At 51.0% G+C, this 19,184-nt stretch overlaps 1 protein-coding gene across 2 annotated transcripts in view; it reads right to left on the bottom strand.

Annotated features, from left to right (window-relative positions):
• The window catches only part of LOC140430970 (excitatory amino acid transporter 2-like), a 654,025-nt gene that overhangs the window by 30,850 nt on the left and 603,991 nt on the right, over positions 1-19,184 (bottom strand). For both annotated transcript variants that reach the window (XM_072518820.1, XM_072518819.1), the window contains one exon: positions 6,130-6,264. In XM_072518820.1, coding sequence (XP_072374921.1) covers positions 6,130-6,264 — 135 coding nt within the window. The remainder of the gene's footprint in view (positions 1-6,129; positions 6,265-19,184) is intronic.

A 19,184-nucleotide genomic window follows, 5' to 3' on the forward strand; every position in this document is an offset into this window, starting at 1 on the left:
ATACAGAACTGGGAACTGGGGAATGTTGATGTTTATAATCCAAATACAGAACTGGGAACCGGGGACTGTTGATGTTAATAATCCAGATACAGAACTGGGACCTGGGGAACGTTGATGTTAATAATCCAAATACCTAACTGGGACCTGGGGAATGTTGATGTTAATAATCCAAATACAGAACTGGGACCTGGGGAATGTTGATGTTAATAATCCAAATACAGAACTGGGAACCGGGGAATGTTGATGTTAATAATCCAAATACAGGACTGGGAACTGGGGAATGTTGATGTAAATAATCCAAATACAGAACTGGGAACTGGGGAATGTTGATGTTTATAATCCAAATACAGAACTGGGGACTGGGGAAGGTTGATGTTAATAATCCAAATACAGAACTGGGAACTGGGGAATGTTGATGTTAATAATCCAAATACAGAACTGGGAACTGGGGAATGTTGATGTTAATAATCCAGATGCAGAACTGGGAACTGGGGAATGTTGATGTTAATAATCCAAATACAGAACAGGGAACTGGGGAATGTTGATGTTAATAATCCAAATACAGAACTGGGACCTGGGGAATGTTGATGTTAATAATCCAAATACAGTACTGGGAACCGGGGAATGTTGATGGTAATAATCCATATACAGAACTGGGACCTGGGGAATGTTGATGTTAATAATCCAAATGCAGAACTGGGACCTGGGGAACGTTGATGTTAATCATCCAAATACAGAACTGGGACTGGGGAATGTTGATGTTAATAATCCAAATACAGAACTGGGAACAGGGGAACATTGATGTTAATAATCCAGATACAGAACTGGGACCTGGGGAATGTTGATGTTAATAATCCAAATATAGAACTGGGAACCGGCGAATGTTGATGTTAATAATCCAAATGCAGAACTGGGACCTGGGGAATGTTGATGATAATAATCCAAATGCAAACTGGGACCTGGGGAACGTTGATGTTAATAATCCAAATACAGAACTGGGACTGGGGAATGTTGATGTTAATAATCCAAATACAGAACTGGGACTGGAGAACGTTGACGTTAATAATCCAAATGCAGAACTGGGACCTGGGGAATGTTGATGTTAATAATCCAAATACCGAACTGGGACTGGGGAATGTTGATGTTAATAATCCAAATACAGAACTAGGAACCGGGGAATGTTGATGTTAATAATCCAAATACAGAACTGGGAACCGGGGAATGTTGATGTTAATAATCCAAATACAGAACTGGGAACTGGGGAATGTTGATGTTTATAATCCAAATACAGAACTGGGAACTGGGGAACGTTGATGTTAATAATCCAGATACAGAACTGGGAACCGGGAATGTTGATGTTAGTAATCCAAATACAGAACTGGGACCTGGGGAATGTTGATGTTAATAATCCAAATACAGAACTGGGACCTGGGGAATGTTGATGTTAATAATCCAAATACAGAACTGGGAACCGGGGAATGTTGATGTTAATAATCCAAATACAGGACTGGGAACTGGGGAATGTTGATGTTAATAATCCAAATACAGAACTGGGAACTGGGGAATGTTGATGTTTATAATCCAAATACAGAACTGGGACCTGGGGAATGTTGATGTTAATAATCCAAATACAGAACTGGGACCTGGGGAATGTTGATGTTAATAATCCAAATACAGAACTGGGAACCGGGGAATGTTGATGGTAATAATCCAAATACAGAACTGGGACCTGGGGAATGTTGATTTTAATAATCCAAATGCAGAACTGGGACCTGGGGAACGTTGATGTTAATCATCCAAATACAGAACTGGGACTGGGGAATGTTGATGTTAATAATCCAAATGCAGAACTGGGAACAGGAGAACGTTGATGTTAATAATCCAAATACAGAACTGGGACCTGGGGAATGTTGATGTTAATAATCCAAATACAGAACTGGGACTGGGGAATGTTGATGTTAATAATCCAAATACAGAACTGGGACTGGGGAATGTTGATGTTAATAATCCAAATGCAGAACTGGGACCTGGGGAATGTTGATGTTAATAATCCAAATACAGAACTGGGACTGGGGAATGTTGATGTTAATAATCCAAATACAGAACTAGGAACCGGGGAATGTTGATGTTAATAATCCAAATACAGAACTGGGACCTGGGGAACGTTGATGTTAATAATCCAAATACAGAACTGGGACTGGGGAATGTTGACGTTAATAATCCAAATGCAGAACTGGGAACCGGGGAATGTTGATGTTAATAATCCAGATGCAGAACTGGGACCTGGGCAACGTTGATGTTAATAATCCAAATACAGAACTGGGACTGGGGAATGTTGATGTTAATAATCCAAATGCAGAACTGGGACCTGGGGAACGTTGATGTTAATAATCCAAATACAGAACTGGGACTGGGGAATGTTGGTGTTAATAATCCAAATACAGAACTAGGAACCGGGGAATGTTGATGTTAATAATCCAAATACAGAACTGGGAACTGGGGAATGTTGATGTTAATAATCCAGATGCAGAACTGGGAACTGGGGAACGTTGATGTTAATAATCCAAATACAGAACTGGGACTGGGGAATGTTGGTGTTAATAATCCAAATACAGAACTAGGAACCGGGGAATGTTGATGTTAATAATCCAAATACAGAACTGGGAACTGGGGAATGTTGATGGTAATAATCCAAATGCAGAACTGGGAACTGGGGAATGTTGATGTTAATAATCCAAATACAGATCTGGGAACAGGGGAACGTTGATGTTAATAATCCAAATACAGAACTGGGAACCGGGGAATGTTGATGTTAATAATCCAAATGCAGAACTGGGAACTGGGGAATGTTGATGTCAATAATCCAGATGCAGAACTGGGAACTGGGGAATGTTGATGTTAATAATCCAAATACAGAACTGGGGACTGGGGAAGGTTGATGTTAATAATCCAAATGTAGAACTGGGAACCGGGGAATGTTGATGTTTATAATCCAAATACAGAACTGGGAACTGGGGAATGTTGATGTTTATAATCCAAATACAGAACTGGGAACCGGGGACTGTTGATGTTAATAATCCAGATACAGAACTGGGACCTGGGTAACGTTGATGTTAATAATCCAAATACAGAACTGGGACCTGGGAAATGTTGATGTTAATAATCCAAATACAGAACTGGGACCTGGGGAATGTTGATGTTAATAATCCAAATACAGAACTGGGAACCGGGGAATGTTGATGTTAATAATCCAAATGCAGGACTGGGAACTGGGGAATGTTGATGTTAATAATCCAAATATAGAACTGGGAACTGGGGAATGTTGATGTTTATAAACCAAATACAGAACTGGGACCTGGGGAATGTTGATGCTAATAATCCAAATACAGAACTGGGACCTGGGGAATGTTGATGTTAATAATCCAAATACAGAACTGGGAACCGGGGAATGTTGATGGTAATAATCCAAATACAGAACTGGGACCTGGGGAATGTTGATGTTAATAATCCAAATACAGAACTGGGAACCGGGGAATGTTGATGTTAATAATCCAAATGCAGAACTGGGACCTGGGGAATGTTGATGTTAATAATCCAAATACAGAACTGGGACTGTGGAATGTTGCTGTTAATAATCCAAATACAGAACTGGGACTGGGGAATGTTGATGTTAATAATCCAAATGCAGAACTGGGACCTGGGGAATGTTGATGTTAATAATCCAAATACAGAACTGGGACTGGGGAATGTTGATGTTAATAATCCAAATACAGACCTAGGAACCGGGGAATGTTGATGTTAATAATCCAAATACAGAACTGGGACCTGGGGAACGTTGATGTTAATAATCCAAATACAGAACTGGGACTGGGGAATGTTGATGTTAATAATCCAAATGCAGAACTGGGAACCGGGGAATGTTGATGTTAATAATCCAGATGCAGAACTGGGACCTGGGCAACGTTGATGTTAATAATCCAAATACAGAACTGGGACTGGGGAATGTTGATGTTAATAATCCAAATGCAGAACTGGGACCTGGGGAACGTTAATGTTAATAATACAAATACAGAACTGGGACTGGGGAATGTTGGTGTTAATAATCCAAATACAGAACTAGGAACCGGGGAATGTTGATGTTAATAATCCAAATACAGAACTGGGAACTGGGGAATGTTGATGTTAATAATCCAGATGCAGAACTGGGAACTGGGGAACGTTGATGTTAATAATCCAAATACAGAACTGGGACTGGGGAATGTTGGTGTTAATAATCCAAATACAGAACTAGGAACCGGGGAATGTTGATGTTAATAATCCAAATACAGAACTGGGAACTGGGGAATGTGGATGGTAATAATCCAAATGCAGAACTCGGAACTGGGGAATGTTGATGTTAATAATCCAAATACAGATCTGGGTACAGGGGAACGTTGATGTTAATAATCCAAATACAGAACTGGGAACTGGGGAATGTTGATGTTAATAATCCAAATACAGAACTGGGGACCGGGGAATGTTGATGTTAATAATCCAATAGAGAACTGGGAACTGGGGAATGTTGATGTTAATAATCCAAATGCAGAACTGGGAACTGGGGAATGTTGATGTTAATAATCCAGATGCAGAACTGGGAACTGGGGAATGTTGATGTTAATAATCCAAATACAGAACTGGGGACTGGGGAAGGTTGATGTTAATAATCCAAATACAGAACTGGGAACTGGGGAATGTTGATGTTAATAATCCAAATACAGAACTGGGAACTGGGGAATGTTGATGTTAATAATCCAGATGCAGAACTGGGAACTGGGGAATGTTGATGTTAATAATCCAAATACAGAACTGGGAACTGGGGAATGTTGATGTTAATAATCCAAATACAGAACTGGGAACTGGGGAATGTTGATGTTAATAATCCAGATGCAGAACTGGGAACTGGGGAATGTTGATGTTAATAATCCAAATACAGAACTGGGACCTGGGGAATGTTAATGTTAATAATCCAAATACAGAACTGGGAACTGGGGAATGTTGATGTTAATAATCCAAATACAGATCTGGGAACAGGGGAATGTTGATGTTAATAATCCAAATACAGAACTGGGAACTGGGGAATGTTGATGTTAATAATCCAAATACAGTACTGGGAACTGGGGAATGTTGATGTAAATAATCCAGATGCAGAACTGGGAACTGGGGAATGTTGAAGTTAATAATCCAAATACAGAACTGGGACCTGGGGAAGGTTGATGTTAATAATCCAAATACAGAACTGGGACCTGGGGAAGGTTGATGTTAATAATCCAAATACAGAACTGGGACCTGGGGAAGGTTGATGTTAATAATCCAAATACAGAACTGGGACCTGGGAAATTTTGAATTACCTGTCTGAATACAGAGTTGGGAACTGTGCAGATCTGTTCTGGTTGAACCTTTATGCCAAGGAAGAGTGACTGAAATCCATATGACTGAAATATTGCTGGCTCTGGAAAAGTTTCTGTGGTCGAGCTCAAAATGTTTGAGGGAGGAATCATGAACATATGCCACTGGAAGAAACACTTCACTTTGGGTTCTCTGAGTGGGGCTTCTGAACTCCAGTTAAACTGTTGCTTTGCTGATATCCAACAAAGAATGGGTCTGGATAGTCCTCGCCCCACACTTCAGTCACTCCCAGCACATCACTTACTTGGGGCATTCTCAACCTATGATAATATATTGATTTTCGTTGTTTTCTATGGTCAGCTCATTTCCATGAAGCTGCATAGAAAGCCTGCGAGGTAATGACCAAAAGAATGCTGTTTGGGACGATATTCTTGGGTTATCATAAACAAGCACAAAGGTTACTATGTGTTACTGCAAGCCCGCAGAGAACTAGTTCATCAGCCATCTTATTATACCACGCAAGGTAAACACTACACTAATGTGGCCGTATATCCACAGCAACTACATCCAGTCTATTAGCGACTGATGCATTCATCTGTTGCCTCTGGCATTGGCCTTAAAAGCATTTTGGCCAGAATGAAGGATACAAGAAAAGGACTTCACATTTTGGAGCTAAAATTAGGAGAACCAGAAACCAATCTAAAGGACTTGATTGAAATTTTCAACAGAAGCATTTTTACTTACAGGAGCCAATCAACAGCAACGAGGAGACTGATGTCTTGTGTGGGAAGGCCTACAGCGGTAAGAATCAGCAGCATGGTGACTAGGCCTGCACTCGGTATACTCGCAGCTCCAACGCTCGCCAAGGTCGCTGTCAAACTGTGAAGTGAACATCGAGACTCTCTTTATTGGTGAGATTGGAACATGGAACAGTGTGGGACCAGAAAATCTCTGACTCTGCTTTTGATCATTTTGTTTCTGTAATTGTCCCCATTTTCTCCTGAGTTTCAACTAAATTATTAACTGTTTTGTCATCTGGAAAGTTTTGGCCTCATCTATTGGGTTTGATTGTTTGGCATGGCCTTTCCAAGGATGAACGTGTTGCCTGTGTTTCAGAGTGCAATTCCCATTTCTACAACCTGAAGTGAAGGCCGACGGCTGGAGTGCATTTGGTGTAAAATTGATCTGGCAGTCCACAGCCGGATCTGCCCTGACCACCTCACTCCTATCCAGCTAAATCATTTTACTACCACTGTTACTCCTTCCAAATCCTTCCCTCCTCACTACCAACTCCATCATCAATACCAAGTGTGAGGAATTCCTGGGATTTTCTTCATCAAACCCGAGACTCCTCACCCCCCATCTCAGTCTCACTTATTTCTAAATGCCTATTGGCAACTCCTCCCCCCCCCCCCCCCACCCCCCAATACCCTGGAATTTTACTACTTAGAGTTCTACTACTTCTTCTCTCCCTTCACCTCACTAGTTCTCTTCAGACTCATGTCATGCATGGGATCCATTTTCCTGAATCTCCTCCTCTTCAGTTAACTCCCTCATCATGTCTCCAACATCATGTTTTTTCCCCATAGATCTGGGGCGTCATTCTCCGACCCCCCGCCGGGTCGGAGAATGGCCGTTGGCCGCCGTGAATCCCGCCCCCGCCCCCGCCGAAGTCTCCGAAGGGAGAAAAGTCGGCGGGGCGTTAATGGCGCCGCTGCCGCGGAGAATGTCACGGGTCTGCGCAAGGCAGCCTCCACCCCAGCACGGACCCCCTCCCCAACCTCCACCCCAGCACGGACCCCCCCCAACCCCCAACCTCCATCCCAACACAGACCCCCCCCCAACCTCCACCCCGGCATGGACCCCCTCCCCAACCCCCAACCTCCACCCCGGCACGGACCCCCCCCCCCAACCTCCACCCCAGCACGGACCCCCTCCCCAACCTCCACCCTGGCACGGACCCCCCCCCAACCCCCAACCTCCACCCCAGCACGGACCCCCCCACCAACCTCCACCCCGGCACGGACCCCCCCCCCCCCCCCAACGTCGACGTGAATCAAACCTCCTTTTCATCGGCGTGACCTGGTGCTCCAGGCTCACGCCGACCAGCGAGGAGGTGAGTGATGGCCTGGGGGGTTGGCTCTGGGCAGGAAATGGCGTGGCCACAGACTGATTGCGTGAGGAGAGGTTTGTGTCGGCTTGTGTGTGTGTGTGTGCGGCGGGGGGGGGGGGGGGTGGTTAGAGTAGGCTGGGCTCCGGGGGAGTGCCGGGAGGGGGTCCGTGCCGGGGTTGAGGTTGGGGGTTGGGGGGAGTCCGTGCCGGGGTGGAGGTTGGGGGGGGGGGGGGTCCGTGCTGGGGTGGAGGTTGGGGGTTGGGGGGGGTCCGTGCTGGGGTGGAGGTTGGGGAGGGGGTCCGTGCCGGGGTGGAGGTTGGGGGGGGGGTCCGTGCCGGGGTGGAGGTTGGGGGGGGGTCCGTGCCGGGGTGGAGGTTGGGGGTTGGGGGGGGTCCGTGCTGGGGTGGAGGTTGGGGAGGGGGTCCGTGCCGGGGTGGAGGTTGGAGGGGGGTCCGTGCCGGTGTGGAGGTTGGGGGGGGGGGTCCGTGCCGGGGTGGAGGTTGGGGGGGTCCGTGCCGGTGTGGAGGTTGGGGGTTGGGGGGGGGGTCCGTGCTGGGGTGGAAGTTGGGGAGGGGGTCCGTGCCGGGGTGGAGGTTGGGGGGGGGGTCCGTGCCGGGGTGGAGGTTGGGGGGGGGTCCGTGCCAGGGTGGAGGTTGGGGGGGGTCCGTGCTGGGGTGGAGGTTGCGGGTTGGGGGGGGGTCCGTGCCGGGGTGGAGGTTGGGGGGGGGGTCCGTGCCGGGGTGGAGGTTGGGGGGGGGGTCCGTGCCGGGGTGGAGGTTGGGGGGGGGGTCCGTGCTGGGGTGGAGGTTGGGGGTTGGGGGGGGTCCGTGCCGGGGTGGAGGTTGGGGAGGGGGTCCGTGCTGGGGTGGAGGTTGGCGGGGGGGTCCGTGCCGGGGTGGAGGTTGGGGAGGGGGTCCGTGCCGGGGTGGAGGTTGGGGGGGGGGGTCCGTGCCGGGGTGGAGGTTGGGGGGGGGGGTCCGTGCTGGGGTGGAGGTTGGGGGTTGGGGGGGTCCGTGCCGGGGTGGAGGTTGGGGAGGGGGTCCGTGCTGGGGTGGAGGTTGGCGGGGGGGTCCGTGCCGGGGTGGAGGTTGGGGAGGGGGTCCGTGCCGGGGTGGAGGTTGGGGGGGGGGTCCGTGCTGGGGTGGAGGTTGGGGTTTGGGGGGGGTCCGTGCTGGGGTGGAGGTTGGGGAGGGGGGTCTGTGCTGGGGTGGAGGTTGGGGAGGGGGTCCGTGCTGGGGTGGAGGTTGGGGAGGGGGTCCGTGCCGGGGTGGAGGTTGGGGAGGGGGTCCGTGCCGGGGTGGAGGTTGGGGGGGGGGGTCCGTGCCGGGGTGGAGGTTGGGGGGGGGGGGTCCGTGCTGGGGTGGAGGTTGGGGGTTGGGGGGGGTCCGTGCCGAGGAGGGTGATGGGAGGGCAAATGAGTTGGTCCACCTGGCCAGGTGCCAGCCTCCAACAGTTGGACCCATGCGGTCCATGCCACCTGGCTGGGGGGAGGAGGGGATATGGGCAATGATGACATGTCGTCGTTCCCCTCCCCCCCCACCAGGCCGTCATGTTTTCAGACCATCCAGCGATGTTGGCCGCCGTGGTGGCAGCCGCTCATGTCTATGTTGCCCTGGATGAGGAGGAGGAGGAGGAGGAGGAGCGTGCCAGAGAGGCGGCGCAGGCTGCCGCAGAGGGGCAGGCGGCAGCGCCCAGGCTGGAGGGACACCTGACCGACAGGACGAGGAGGGGGAGGAGGACGTCGCGGCCCCACGGCAACGGAGGCACCCGAGGGCGCCCCGTGTGTACCGGCCCCGGCAGTCATACCAGGACCTCACGGACCGGGAATGCAGGAGGAGACTCTGGATGAGCCGGGAAACCGTGGCACACATCTGCCACCTGCTGGCACACCTGTCACCGCGTGGCACTGGCGGGGGACACCCTCTCCCGTGTCCGTCAAGGTTACGGTGGCCCTGAACTTTTATGCAACGGGGTCATTCCAGGCACCGAGTGGGGACCTGTCTGGCATATCGCAGACAACGGTGCACTGGTGCATCCGGGCAGTGGCAGATGCCCTTTATGCCATGGCGCAGCGCTACATCCGCTTCCCCGTGGACCGGGCCAGCCAAGATGCCCGGGCCGTGGGCTTCTCTGCCGTTGCCGGGTTCCCCATGGTCCAGGGCGCGATCGATGGGATGCACGTCGCCGTGCGGCCACCTGCAGATAACAGGGCCGTGTTCACTAATAGGAAGGGGACCTATTCGATGAACGTACAGGTGGTCTGCGACCACCGCATGATGATCCTGCACGTCTGCGCCCGTCACCCAGGCAGTGTAGACGACTCATTCGCGTTGTCGCGGTCATCCATCCCCGGCATGTACGAGGGACGCCATCCCCGGCTGAGGGGCTGGTTGCTGGGCGACAGGGGCTACTCATTGCGATCGTGGCTGATGACGCCTATACGGAGGCCACGCAATGAGGCGGAGAACCGCTACAATGATGCCCATGTAGCGACAAGGGGAGTGATCGAGAGGTGCTTTGGCGTGCTGAAGATGCGTTTCAGGTGCCTGGACCTCTCTGGGGGCGCCCTCCAGTATCGGTCAGATAGGGTCGGCCGCATCATTGTGGTGTGCTGCGTCCTGCACAACATAGCCCAGCAGAGGGGCGATGTGCCGCAGGCAGAGGAGGGCGGAGTGGAGGAGCAGCAGGAAGAGGCGCAGTCCTCCCCAGATGAGGGGGATGGGGGCAATGGTCAGGGCAGACGGGGTAGACACAGGCGGGTGGCTGTCCACCGTTACCGGCTGGCCCAGCGGGCACGGGACAGACTGATAGCCGCCCGCTTCACTGACTAGATGGGCATGGGAATCGGGTAGTATGGCCACAGACCGCACACCATGGCAACAGCCGACCACCCACACCCCCCACCCATCCACCCACCCAGCACCCTCACCCCCCTCCCCAACCCCACACACCCCACCCGCATGCACACCCCCCCCCCCCCCTAATTGACGATCCACCGGCGGCACAACGGGCCGGGCTCACCCAGTTGCGGGTGGACGCGTGTCTATCGCAGGCCATGGAGGATGATGACAACCCGCCCTGCGATGAGCTCCTGGCTCTACATCGTTGGACTATGTCTGACCCATGGCCACAGTACCACCATCCACCCGGACCATCCCTGCATGCGGCTGTGACACTGCAGCGCACGATCCCGTCCTCTGCCCGGGGGATGTTGATGACGGCCCAGGGAGAAGGGGGCAGACTCACCTGGGGCTGAGGTAAGACCACCCGTCACACACACACTTGCGCTCAACGTACATGACACGCCCGCACACTTTGGACAGAGCACAAAGGCAGCTTCGGTAGGTGTAACATTGACTTTAATAACCAAAGGAGTTCATGCACGTGCCCTAGCCCCGAAAACTCATCTGTGCCCTGCACCCGTGCCAACTTACTCTGTCTAATTGTTTGGCCTTACGGGCCCTTTGACTACGTCTACGTGGTTCCCCAGACGGTACAGCAGAACTGGAGGTGGACTCCTGTGATTCCTGCCCTCTGACACTGGATCTCTTTGGCAGCCGTTTCCTGGGGCATCCTGGCCGAGATGGGCCAGGCTGCGGCCCGGGCGACTGGGATGGCGAGCTGCCAGCCTGTCCTGCCCGTTGCCCACCCGATGCACCTGGGATGGAAGGGGGGGAGTCCGAGGTGTCGCGGTGTACCGGGACCTCCCCTACAGAGCGAGCCGGGACGGACCACACCACCTCCTCCTCCCTCGGGGTGCCCGATGGCCCCCAGGCCTCTACATGGGTGGGGGATGCGAACGGACTGGCCATCCGACGCGCCCCCGACATCTGGCGCTGCCAGTCCTGGAGGCCCGTGCTGGTATCGACAGGGGTCTGCAGGTTTGCAGCCATGGAGCCCAGGGGGTTGTCAAACCCTGTCTGTGACAGTGCGACGCCGGCTCGCACATGGCCACTGGCGCCGATGCCCTCAGCGATGGCCTGCTGAGACTGGGCTATGGCCTGCTGAGACTGGGCCATGGCCTGCTGAAACTGGGCCATGGCCTGCAGAGACTGGGCTATGGCCTGCTGAGACTGGGCTATGGCCTGCTGAGACTGGGCCATGGCCTGCTGAGACTGGGCCATGGCCTGCTGAGACTGGGGTATGGCGTTGAGCGCCTCTGCCATCTGGCGCTGGCACTGGCTCATGGCCTCCTGTGAGAGGGCAGCCATTTCCTGGGCCACAGACGCCGCCTGCACGGAAGGCCCCAGGCCTCGCAAACCGTTCCCCATGTCTGACACCGTCGCACCCATTGCCTCCACCGCGGACGCCACCCGTGCGGTGTCAGCCTGGGTGGCACGCATGACCGGGACCACTCCCAGCTCCTGGACGCGGGTGGACTCCTCCACCTGCGACCGCAGCCGCCGCAAGCCACCCATCACCCTATTCGCTCGTCTCCGTGTCGGTGGTTGCATCGGATCTATGTGTGGGTGTGGTAACTGCAGGAACCCGGGATCCATCTGGGCGGCAGATGTTCGCTTGGCCTGGGCTGCCCTCCGACCGCCCGGTCCCTCTGCTGCTCCTACCTCCACCTGCTGTACCGGGACGGCTGTGTTGTGCGCACCAGTGAGTGTACCAGACGCCTCATCACTAAAGTGCCCAACCGTGGTGAGTGTTTCTGCGATGGTGGAGGGTGTTGGTGACAGCAGTGGCGTTGTGTCGTGCTCTTCGTCCCACTCTGACTCCATGGCACTTTGGGGTGGGGGTTCGTCTCCACCCATCCACTCTGAGTCACTGTCCGGTATTTCGTCTTCCCGGGTAGGGGTGTCCTGGGTAGTGCTGTCCCGGGTAGTGCTGTCCCGGGTAGTGCTGTCCCGGGTATTGCTGTCCCGGGTAGGGGTGTCCTGGGTAGTGCTGTCCCGGGTAGTGGTGTCCCGGGTAGGGGAGTCCTGGGTAGTGCTGTCCCAGGTAGTGCTGTCCCGGGTAGTGCTGTCCCGGGTAGGGGTGTCCTGGGTAGTGCTGTCCCGGGTAGTGGTGTCCCGGGTAGGGGTGTCCTGGATAGTGGTGTCCTGGGTAGTGGTGTCCTGGCTCGGATGTGACGGGGGCCTGTGGCTGCCCCCCTCATCGCTGGCTGGTCGCTCCCGCACGTGACGGGGGTGTCGTCTCCCTGTTGCTCCAGGTCTCTCCGTCTCCCGTGGTGTGCAAGGGGCATCCTGCGGGCGTCGCATGCTGGAGGGTCCGGGTCTCTCCGTCTCCCGTGGTCTCCGAGGGGCATCCTGCGGGCGTCGCATGCTGGAGGGTCCGGGTCTCTCCGTCTCCCGTGGTCTCCGAGGGGCATCCTGCGGGCGTCGCATGCTGGAGGGTCCGGGTCTCTCCGTCTCCCGTGGTCTCCGAGGGGCATCCTGCGGGCGTTGTGCATCTGCGGGGATGGGTGCCTGGACGTTTGGTCCTGTGATACACAATGAAGCATGCATGGTTAGACATCAGGCAGTGATCAGGTGATACGGGAGAGGGGGATATAGGGGAGGGGGGATATGGGGACGGGCTGTTGGTGGCTCACTTGCTCGTGGGCCCCCGACCTCTGCATCAGCAACCTCCCGGTCCTCAGGTCCGCCAGCCAATTCCAGGGCCCTTTCCTCGTGTACGGTCAGTGGCCTCTCATCAGCGGGCCCTCCTCCAGTCCTCACATGCTCCCTATTGTTGTGTGCGCGCTTCTCCTGTGGGGGGGGGGGGGTGGCAGGGGTAACAGGCAACAGTGTTTGGCAGGTATATGAATGCACGCCACCGGTTGCGCGTGCATTGCAGAGGTTAAGGTTAGGGCTGGATTCACTTGGGGATATGGGGGATATGGGGGAGGGGGGATATGGGGGAGGGGGGATATGGAGGAGGGGGGATATGGGGGAGGGGGAATATGGGGGAGGGGGATATGGGGAGGGGGGATATGGGGGAGGGGGGATATGGGGGAGGGGGGATATAGGGGATATGGGGGAGGGGGTATATGGGGGAGGGGGGATATGGGGGATATGGGGGAGGGGGGATATGGGGGAGGGGGATATGGGGGAGGGGGGATATGGGGGATATGGGGAGGGGGGATATGGGGGAGGGGGGATATGGGGGAGGGGGGATATGGGGGAGGGGGATATGGGGGAGGGGGATATGGGGGAGGGGGGATATGGGGGAGGGAGGATATGGGGAGGGGGGATATGGGGGATATGGGGGAGGGGGGATATGGGGAGGGGGGATATGGGGGAGGGGGGATATGGGGATATGGGGGAGGCTCACCCTGCCTGCTCTGACGAGGTCGTTCACCTTCTTGTGGCACTGGGTGCCTGTCCGTGGTGTCAGGGCCACAGCGGTGACGGCCTCTGCCACTTCCCTCCACAGACGCCGGCTGTGGCGTGGGGCAACTCTGCGGCCGTGCCCGGGATACAGAGCGTCCCTCCTCTGCTCCACCGCGTCCAGGAGCGCCTCCACATCGCGTGACTCGAACATCGGGGCTGAGCGGCGGCCAGCCATCCAGTCGGGTGTTGCGGTCGGGTGTTCTGGTCGGGTAGGGGGGAGCTGCGCAGCCTTATGAGCCGTCACGCCGTGCAGCGCGTATGACGCTGCACGGCGTGAACCACTGCGCAAGCGCGGATCCCGTTACGTCGCTGCTAGCCCATTTCGGGCCGGAGACTATCGTCCCATTTTTATGACGTGACGCAAGTGGGATTTGCGCCGTTTTTTGCGCCGATCGGCGGACTTTCCGCCGATAACGGAGAATTTCGCCCCATGTTCCCCATAGTTTTTAAAAGTAATAGATACATATGAAGTGAAACCACATAAACAATGAAGAAGCAAGGTTATTTTGGTACAGTTAGAAGAAGATAGGCTCAAGTGTACTTTCTATGAGTGCGAACATTTATAAGATGGTTATTTTTGAAACTGCCTTCTTTGATTCAAGGTTAAACGGAGAAAGGAATGAGACCTCTTATAGAGTCTGCCTTGAGACAAGCCTATGTGACTTCATATTACATCTGGCTGGAGACAAACCAGTTTGAACCGCTTATTCTGGAGACTGAAACAAAAAATAGCAGCTGTCCTTGCTCAAGACTCTCAGGGTCAGTTGGACTGAGGATTTTAGGAAGAACTCATAAGACCATAAGACATAGGAGCAGAATTAGGCCACTCGGCCCATCGAGTCTGCTCCGCCATTCCATCATGGCTGATATTTTTATCATTCCCATTCTCCTGCCTTCTCCCCATAACCCCTGAGCCCCTTATTAATCAAGAACCTATCTATCTCTGTTTTAAAGACGCTCAGTGATTTGGCCTCCACAGCCTTCTGCGACAAAGAGTTCCACAGATTCACCACCCTCTGGCTGAAGAAATTCCTCCTCATCTCTGTTTAAAAGGATCGTTCCTTTATTCTGAGATTGTGTCACCTGCTTCTAGTTTTCCTACAAGTGGAAACATCCTCTCCACGTCCATTCTATTCAGGCCTCGCAGTATCCTGTAAGTTTCAATAAGATCCCACCTTATCCTTCTAAACTCCAATGAGTACAGACCCAGAGTCCTCAACAGTTCCTCATACGACAAGCTCTTCATTCCATGGATCATTCTTGTGTACCTCCTCTGGACCCTTTCCAAGGCCAGCACATCTTTCCTTAGATACGGGGCTCAAAACTGCTCACAATGCTCCAAATGGGGTCTGACCAAAGCCTTATACAGCCTCAGAAGTACATCCCTGGTCTTGTATTCTAGCCCTCTCAACATGAATGGTAACATTGCCTTCCTAACTGCCGACTGAACCTGCACGTTAACCTTAAAGAGAATCGTGAACAAGGACTCCCAAGTCCCTTTGCGCTTCTGATTTCCTAAGCATCTCCCCAGTTAGAAAATAGTCCATGCCTCCATTTCTCCTTCCAAAGTGCATAACCTCACAATTTTCCACATTGTACTCCATTTGCCACTTCTTTGCCCACTCTCCTAGCCTGTCCAAGTCCTTCGGCAGCCCGCCTGCATCCTCAATACTATCTGTCCCTTTACAGATCTTTGTATCATCTACAAACTTAGCAACAGTGCCTTCAGTTCCTTCTTCCAGATCATTAATGTATATTGTGAAAAGTTGTGGTCCAGCACCGACCCCTGAGGCACACCACTAGTCACCAGCTGCCATCTGAAAAAGACCCCTTTATCCCCACTCTCTGCCTTCTGCCAGTCAGCCAATCCTCTATCTATGCCAGGATCTTACCCTTAACACCATGCACTCTTAACTTATTTAACAGTCTCCTATGCAGTACGTTGTCAAAGGCCTTCTGGAAATGTAAATAAATCACGTCCACTGGTTCTCCTTTGTCTAACTTTCCTGTTACTCCCTCAAAGAATTCTAACAGATTTGTCAGACATGACCTCCCCTTGACGAAGCCATGCTGACTCAGTCCTATTTTATCATGCGCTTCCAAGTACCCCGCGATTTCATCTTTAATAATGGACTCTAAAATCTCACCAATGACTGAAGTCAGGCTAACCAGCCTATAATTTCCCACCTTCTGCCTCCCTCCCTTCTTAAAAAGTAGTATTACATTAGCCACTTTCCAATCCTCTGGGACCCTTCCTGCCTCCAATGATTCCTGAAAAATGACCATCAATGCCTCCACAATCTCCTCAGCTATCTCTTTTAGAACCCTCGGGTGTAGTCCATCCGGTCCAGGTGACCTATCCACCTTCAGACCTTTCAGTTTCCCCAGAACCTTCTCCTTAGTGATGGTCACTACACTCACCTTTTCCCCCTGATTCTCCTGGAGCTCTGGCATCCCACTGGTGTCTTCCAGCATGAAGACTGATGTAAAGTAACTATTCAGTTCCTCTGTGATTCCTTTGTTTCCTATTATTACTTCTCCAGCCACATTTTCCAGTGGTCCAATGTCTATTTTTGCCTCTCTCTTAACTTTTATATATTGAAAAAAAATCTCCCTAAATTCTTTTATATTACTAGCTAGCTTGCACTCATATTTCATCTTCTCCCCCCTTATTACTTTTTTAGTTATCCTCTGCTCGCTTTTAAAGGCTTCCCAATCCTCTGGCTTCCTACTAATGCTCGCCACTTTGTATGCTTTTTCTTTTTCTTTTATGCTGTCCTTGACTTCCCTAGTCAGCTATGGATGCCTTGTCCTCCCCTTATCATGTTTCCTCCTCCTTGGGATGAATTTCTGTTGTGCCTCCCGAATAAGCCCCCTAAATTCCTGCCATTGATGTTCCATTGTCTTCCATGCTCTGCTCCTTTTCCAATCAACTCTGGCCAGCTCCTCCCTCGTGTCTTTGTAGTTACCCTTATTTAATTGTAATATCGTTACATCTGATTGCAGCTTCTCCCTCTCAAACTGCAGGGTAAATTCCATCATATTGTGGTCACTGCTCCCGAAGAGTTCCTTCACCTTAAGTTCCCTAATCAAGCCTGCCTCATTACACATCACCAAATCCAGAATTGCCTGTTCCCTAGTAGGCTCTGTCACAAGCTGCTCCAAAAATATATCTTAGAGATTCCACAAATTCCTTTTCTTGGGATCCACTACCAACCTGACTTTCCCAGTCCACCTGCATATTGATGTCCCTCATAATTATTGTAATGTTGCCTTTCAGTTTCCCCAGAACTGTAACAGGTGCTGCAATACCAGACAGGAGGAAAGAACTGTTTTTAAGGTAACCCCCATGCAGAGGGCTGGTAAGGACCGAACTCTTGTTCAAAGAAGCAAGGATTGTAAACAGTTAATGACCACAGAATCACCAGAAGTTATGCTGAAATGGGACGCCTATCTCATTATGCTCAAAAGGTTGAGGTAGAGAAACAGGTGCACTGTGTTATGTGAAAGTACCTTTAAGAATGGGTGTTTAAGAAATGTACCCTTCAGAAATGTACCTTTAAGAAATGGGTGTTTAAGAAATGTACCTTTAAGAAATGGATGTTTATCAGTGATGTCAGAGTGTGGGTGGAGCTGGGCTGTCTGTCAGCTTTTTACTTGCGTTTTAGGCTGTTTGCTGCAGGCTGTGATTTAGTTTTGTTTTCAGTGTTGGAGCTGAAGCCAGACAAAGCAGGTGTACTGTTGATCTCTCTGCCATGAAAAGACTACCTCTTGATCATTTGGTGAATTAGGAATTATAAATGTTTTCAGTCGTGAATGTAAACCTGATGTGCTTCTGTTAAAAGGTGTTTCTTTTGTCTTCCGAATGTTGTTTGGGAAGTTATTAAGGATTACTTAGTGTTGTATTCTTTGGGGGTTGTATTTGAATTAATGGTTGCTAAGATGTTCATTTATGTTTTAAAAAGGTTAACTTGAGTTCATAGAATAAACATTGTTTTATTTTGAAAAATACTTTTCAATTTCTGCTGTACCACACCTGTAGAGTGGGCCGTGTGCTCCCCATACCACAATCTATTAAAAGTTGTGGGTCAGGTGAACTCCATGATACACGTTGGGGTTCTCTAAACCCTGGCCCATAACAATTGGGGGCACGAGCGGGATAAAAGTATATCTATTGGATTGGCTTAATGAATTTAAAGACAGTGAGGGGTGAGCATATTGTGGGTGCTTTTCAGGTGTGGTATTTCATTTTAAGTGGGGAGTGTGTTGTGGACAATGGCTCTTTCAGAGGCTCAGATATTTTTGGGGGTGGAGATGGTCACACGCAGTACCTTACGGACAGAGACTAAAAGCAGACTGTTAGATTTAGCAAAACCATTGCAGTTAACATTACCTGACAAAATGCGAAAAGATGAGGTCATTATGGTGGTGGCTAAGCATTTAAAGTTGCCTGAGATACAGTTTGACTCATTGGAAATGGCAAAAATTCAGTTACAACTTAAACAAATGGAACATCAGAAATAATTAAAGCAGCTTGAATACGAAAGAGTGAGAGAGGAAAAAGAAAAGGAGAGGGAAGAAAGGAGAAAAGAAAGAATAACCCTAGCAGAACAAAAAGAAAGAGAAAGGGAGATACAGATCAGGGAAAAAGATGAAGAGAGTTTGAACTTCAGAAACTGGTCATGAAACATAACAGTCAGTTAAATTTGGCAGACGTAAAGGGAAACGTACAGTTGGATGATAGTGATGAGGATAGTGAGAAAGAGCGTCATAGTAAAAGGCTTGGTGGGGATCTATTTAAATATGTGCAAGTATTGCCAAGGTTTGACGAGAAGGAGGTGGAAATCTTTTTCATTTCATTTCAGAAGGTAGCTAAACAAATGAAATGGCCACAGGACATGTGGATATTACTGACTCAAACAAAGCTGGTAGGTAGCGCTAGTGAAGTGTTTACATCACTACCGGAGGAGATATCTGGGACGTATGAGGAGGTGAAAAATAATCCATCTTAGGTGCACATGAGCTAGTGCCTGAAGCTTACAGACAAAGGTTTAGAAATTTAAGGAAAGAATTTAGTCAAACATACATGGAGTTTGAAAGGCTCAAACAGAGTAATTTTGATAGGTGGATAAGGGCTTTGAAAATAGACACCAAAGGTATGAAGCTCTCAGAGAAATTATACTTTTGGAGGAGCTTAAAAATTCAATTCCTGATGTATTGAGAACTCATGTGGAAGAGCAGAGGGTTAAAACTGCAAGATTATCAGCAGAAATGGTAGATTTTTATGAATTAGTTCATAAGCTTGGTTTCCAACATCAGTTTCAGCCGGTGAGGGATAGAAACTGGGGACATGAGAAATAATCAAG

The sequence above is a fragment of the Scyliorhinus torazame genome, chromosome 10 (assembly GCF_047496885.1).
Source record: "Scyliorhinus torazame isolate Kashiwa2021f chromosome 10, sScyTor2.1, whole genome shotgun sequence".
NCBI classification, from domain to species: Eukaryota; Metazoa; Chordata; class Chondrichthyes; order Carcharhiniformes; family Scyliorhinidae; genus Scyliorhinus; species Scyliorhinus torazame.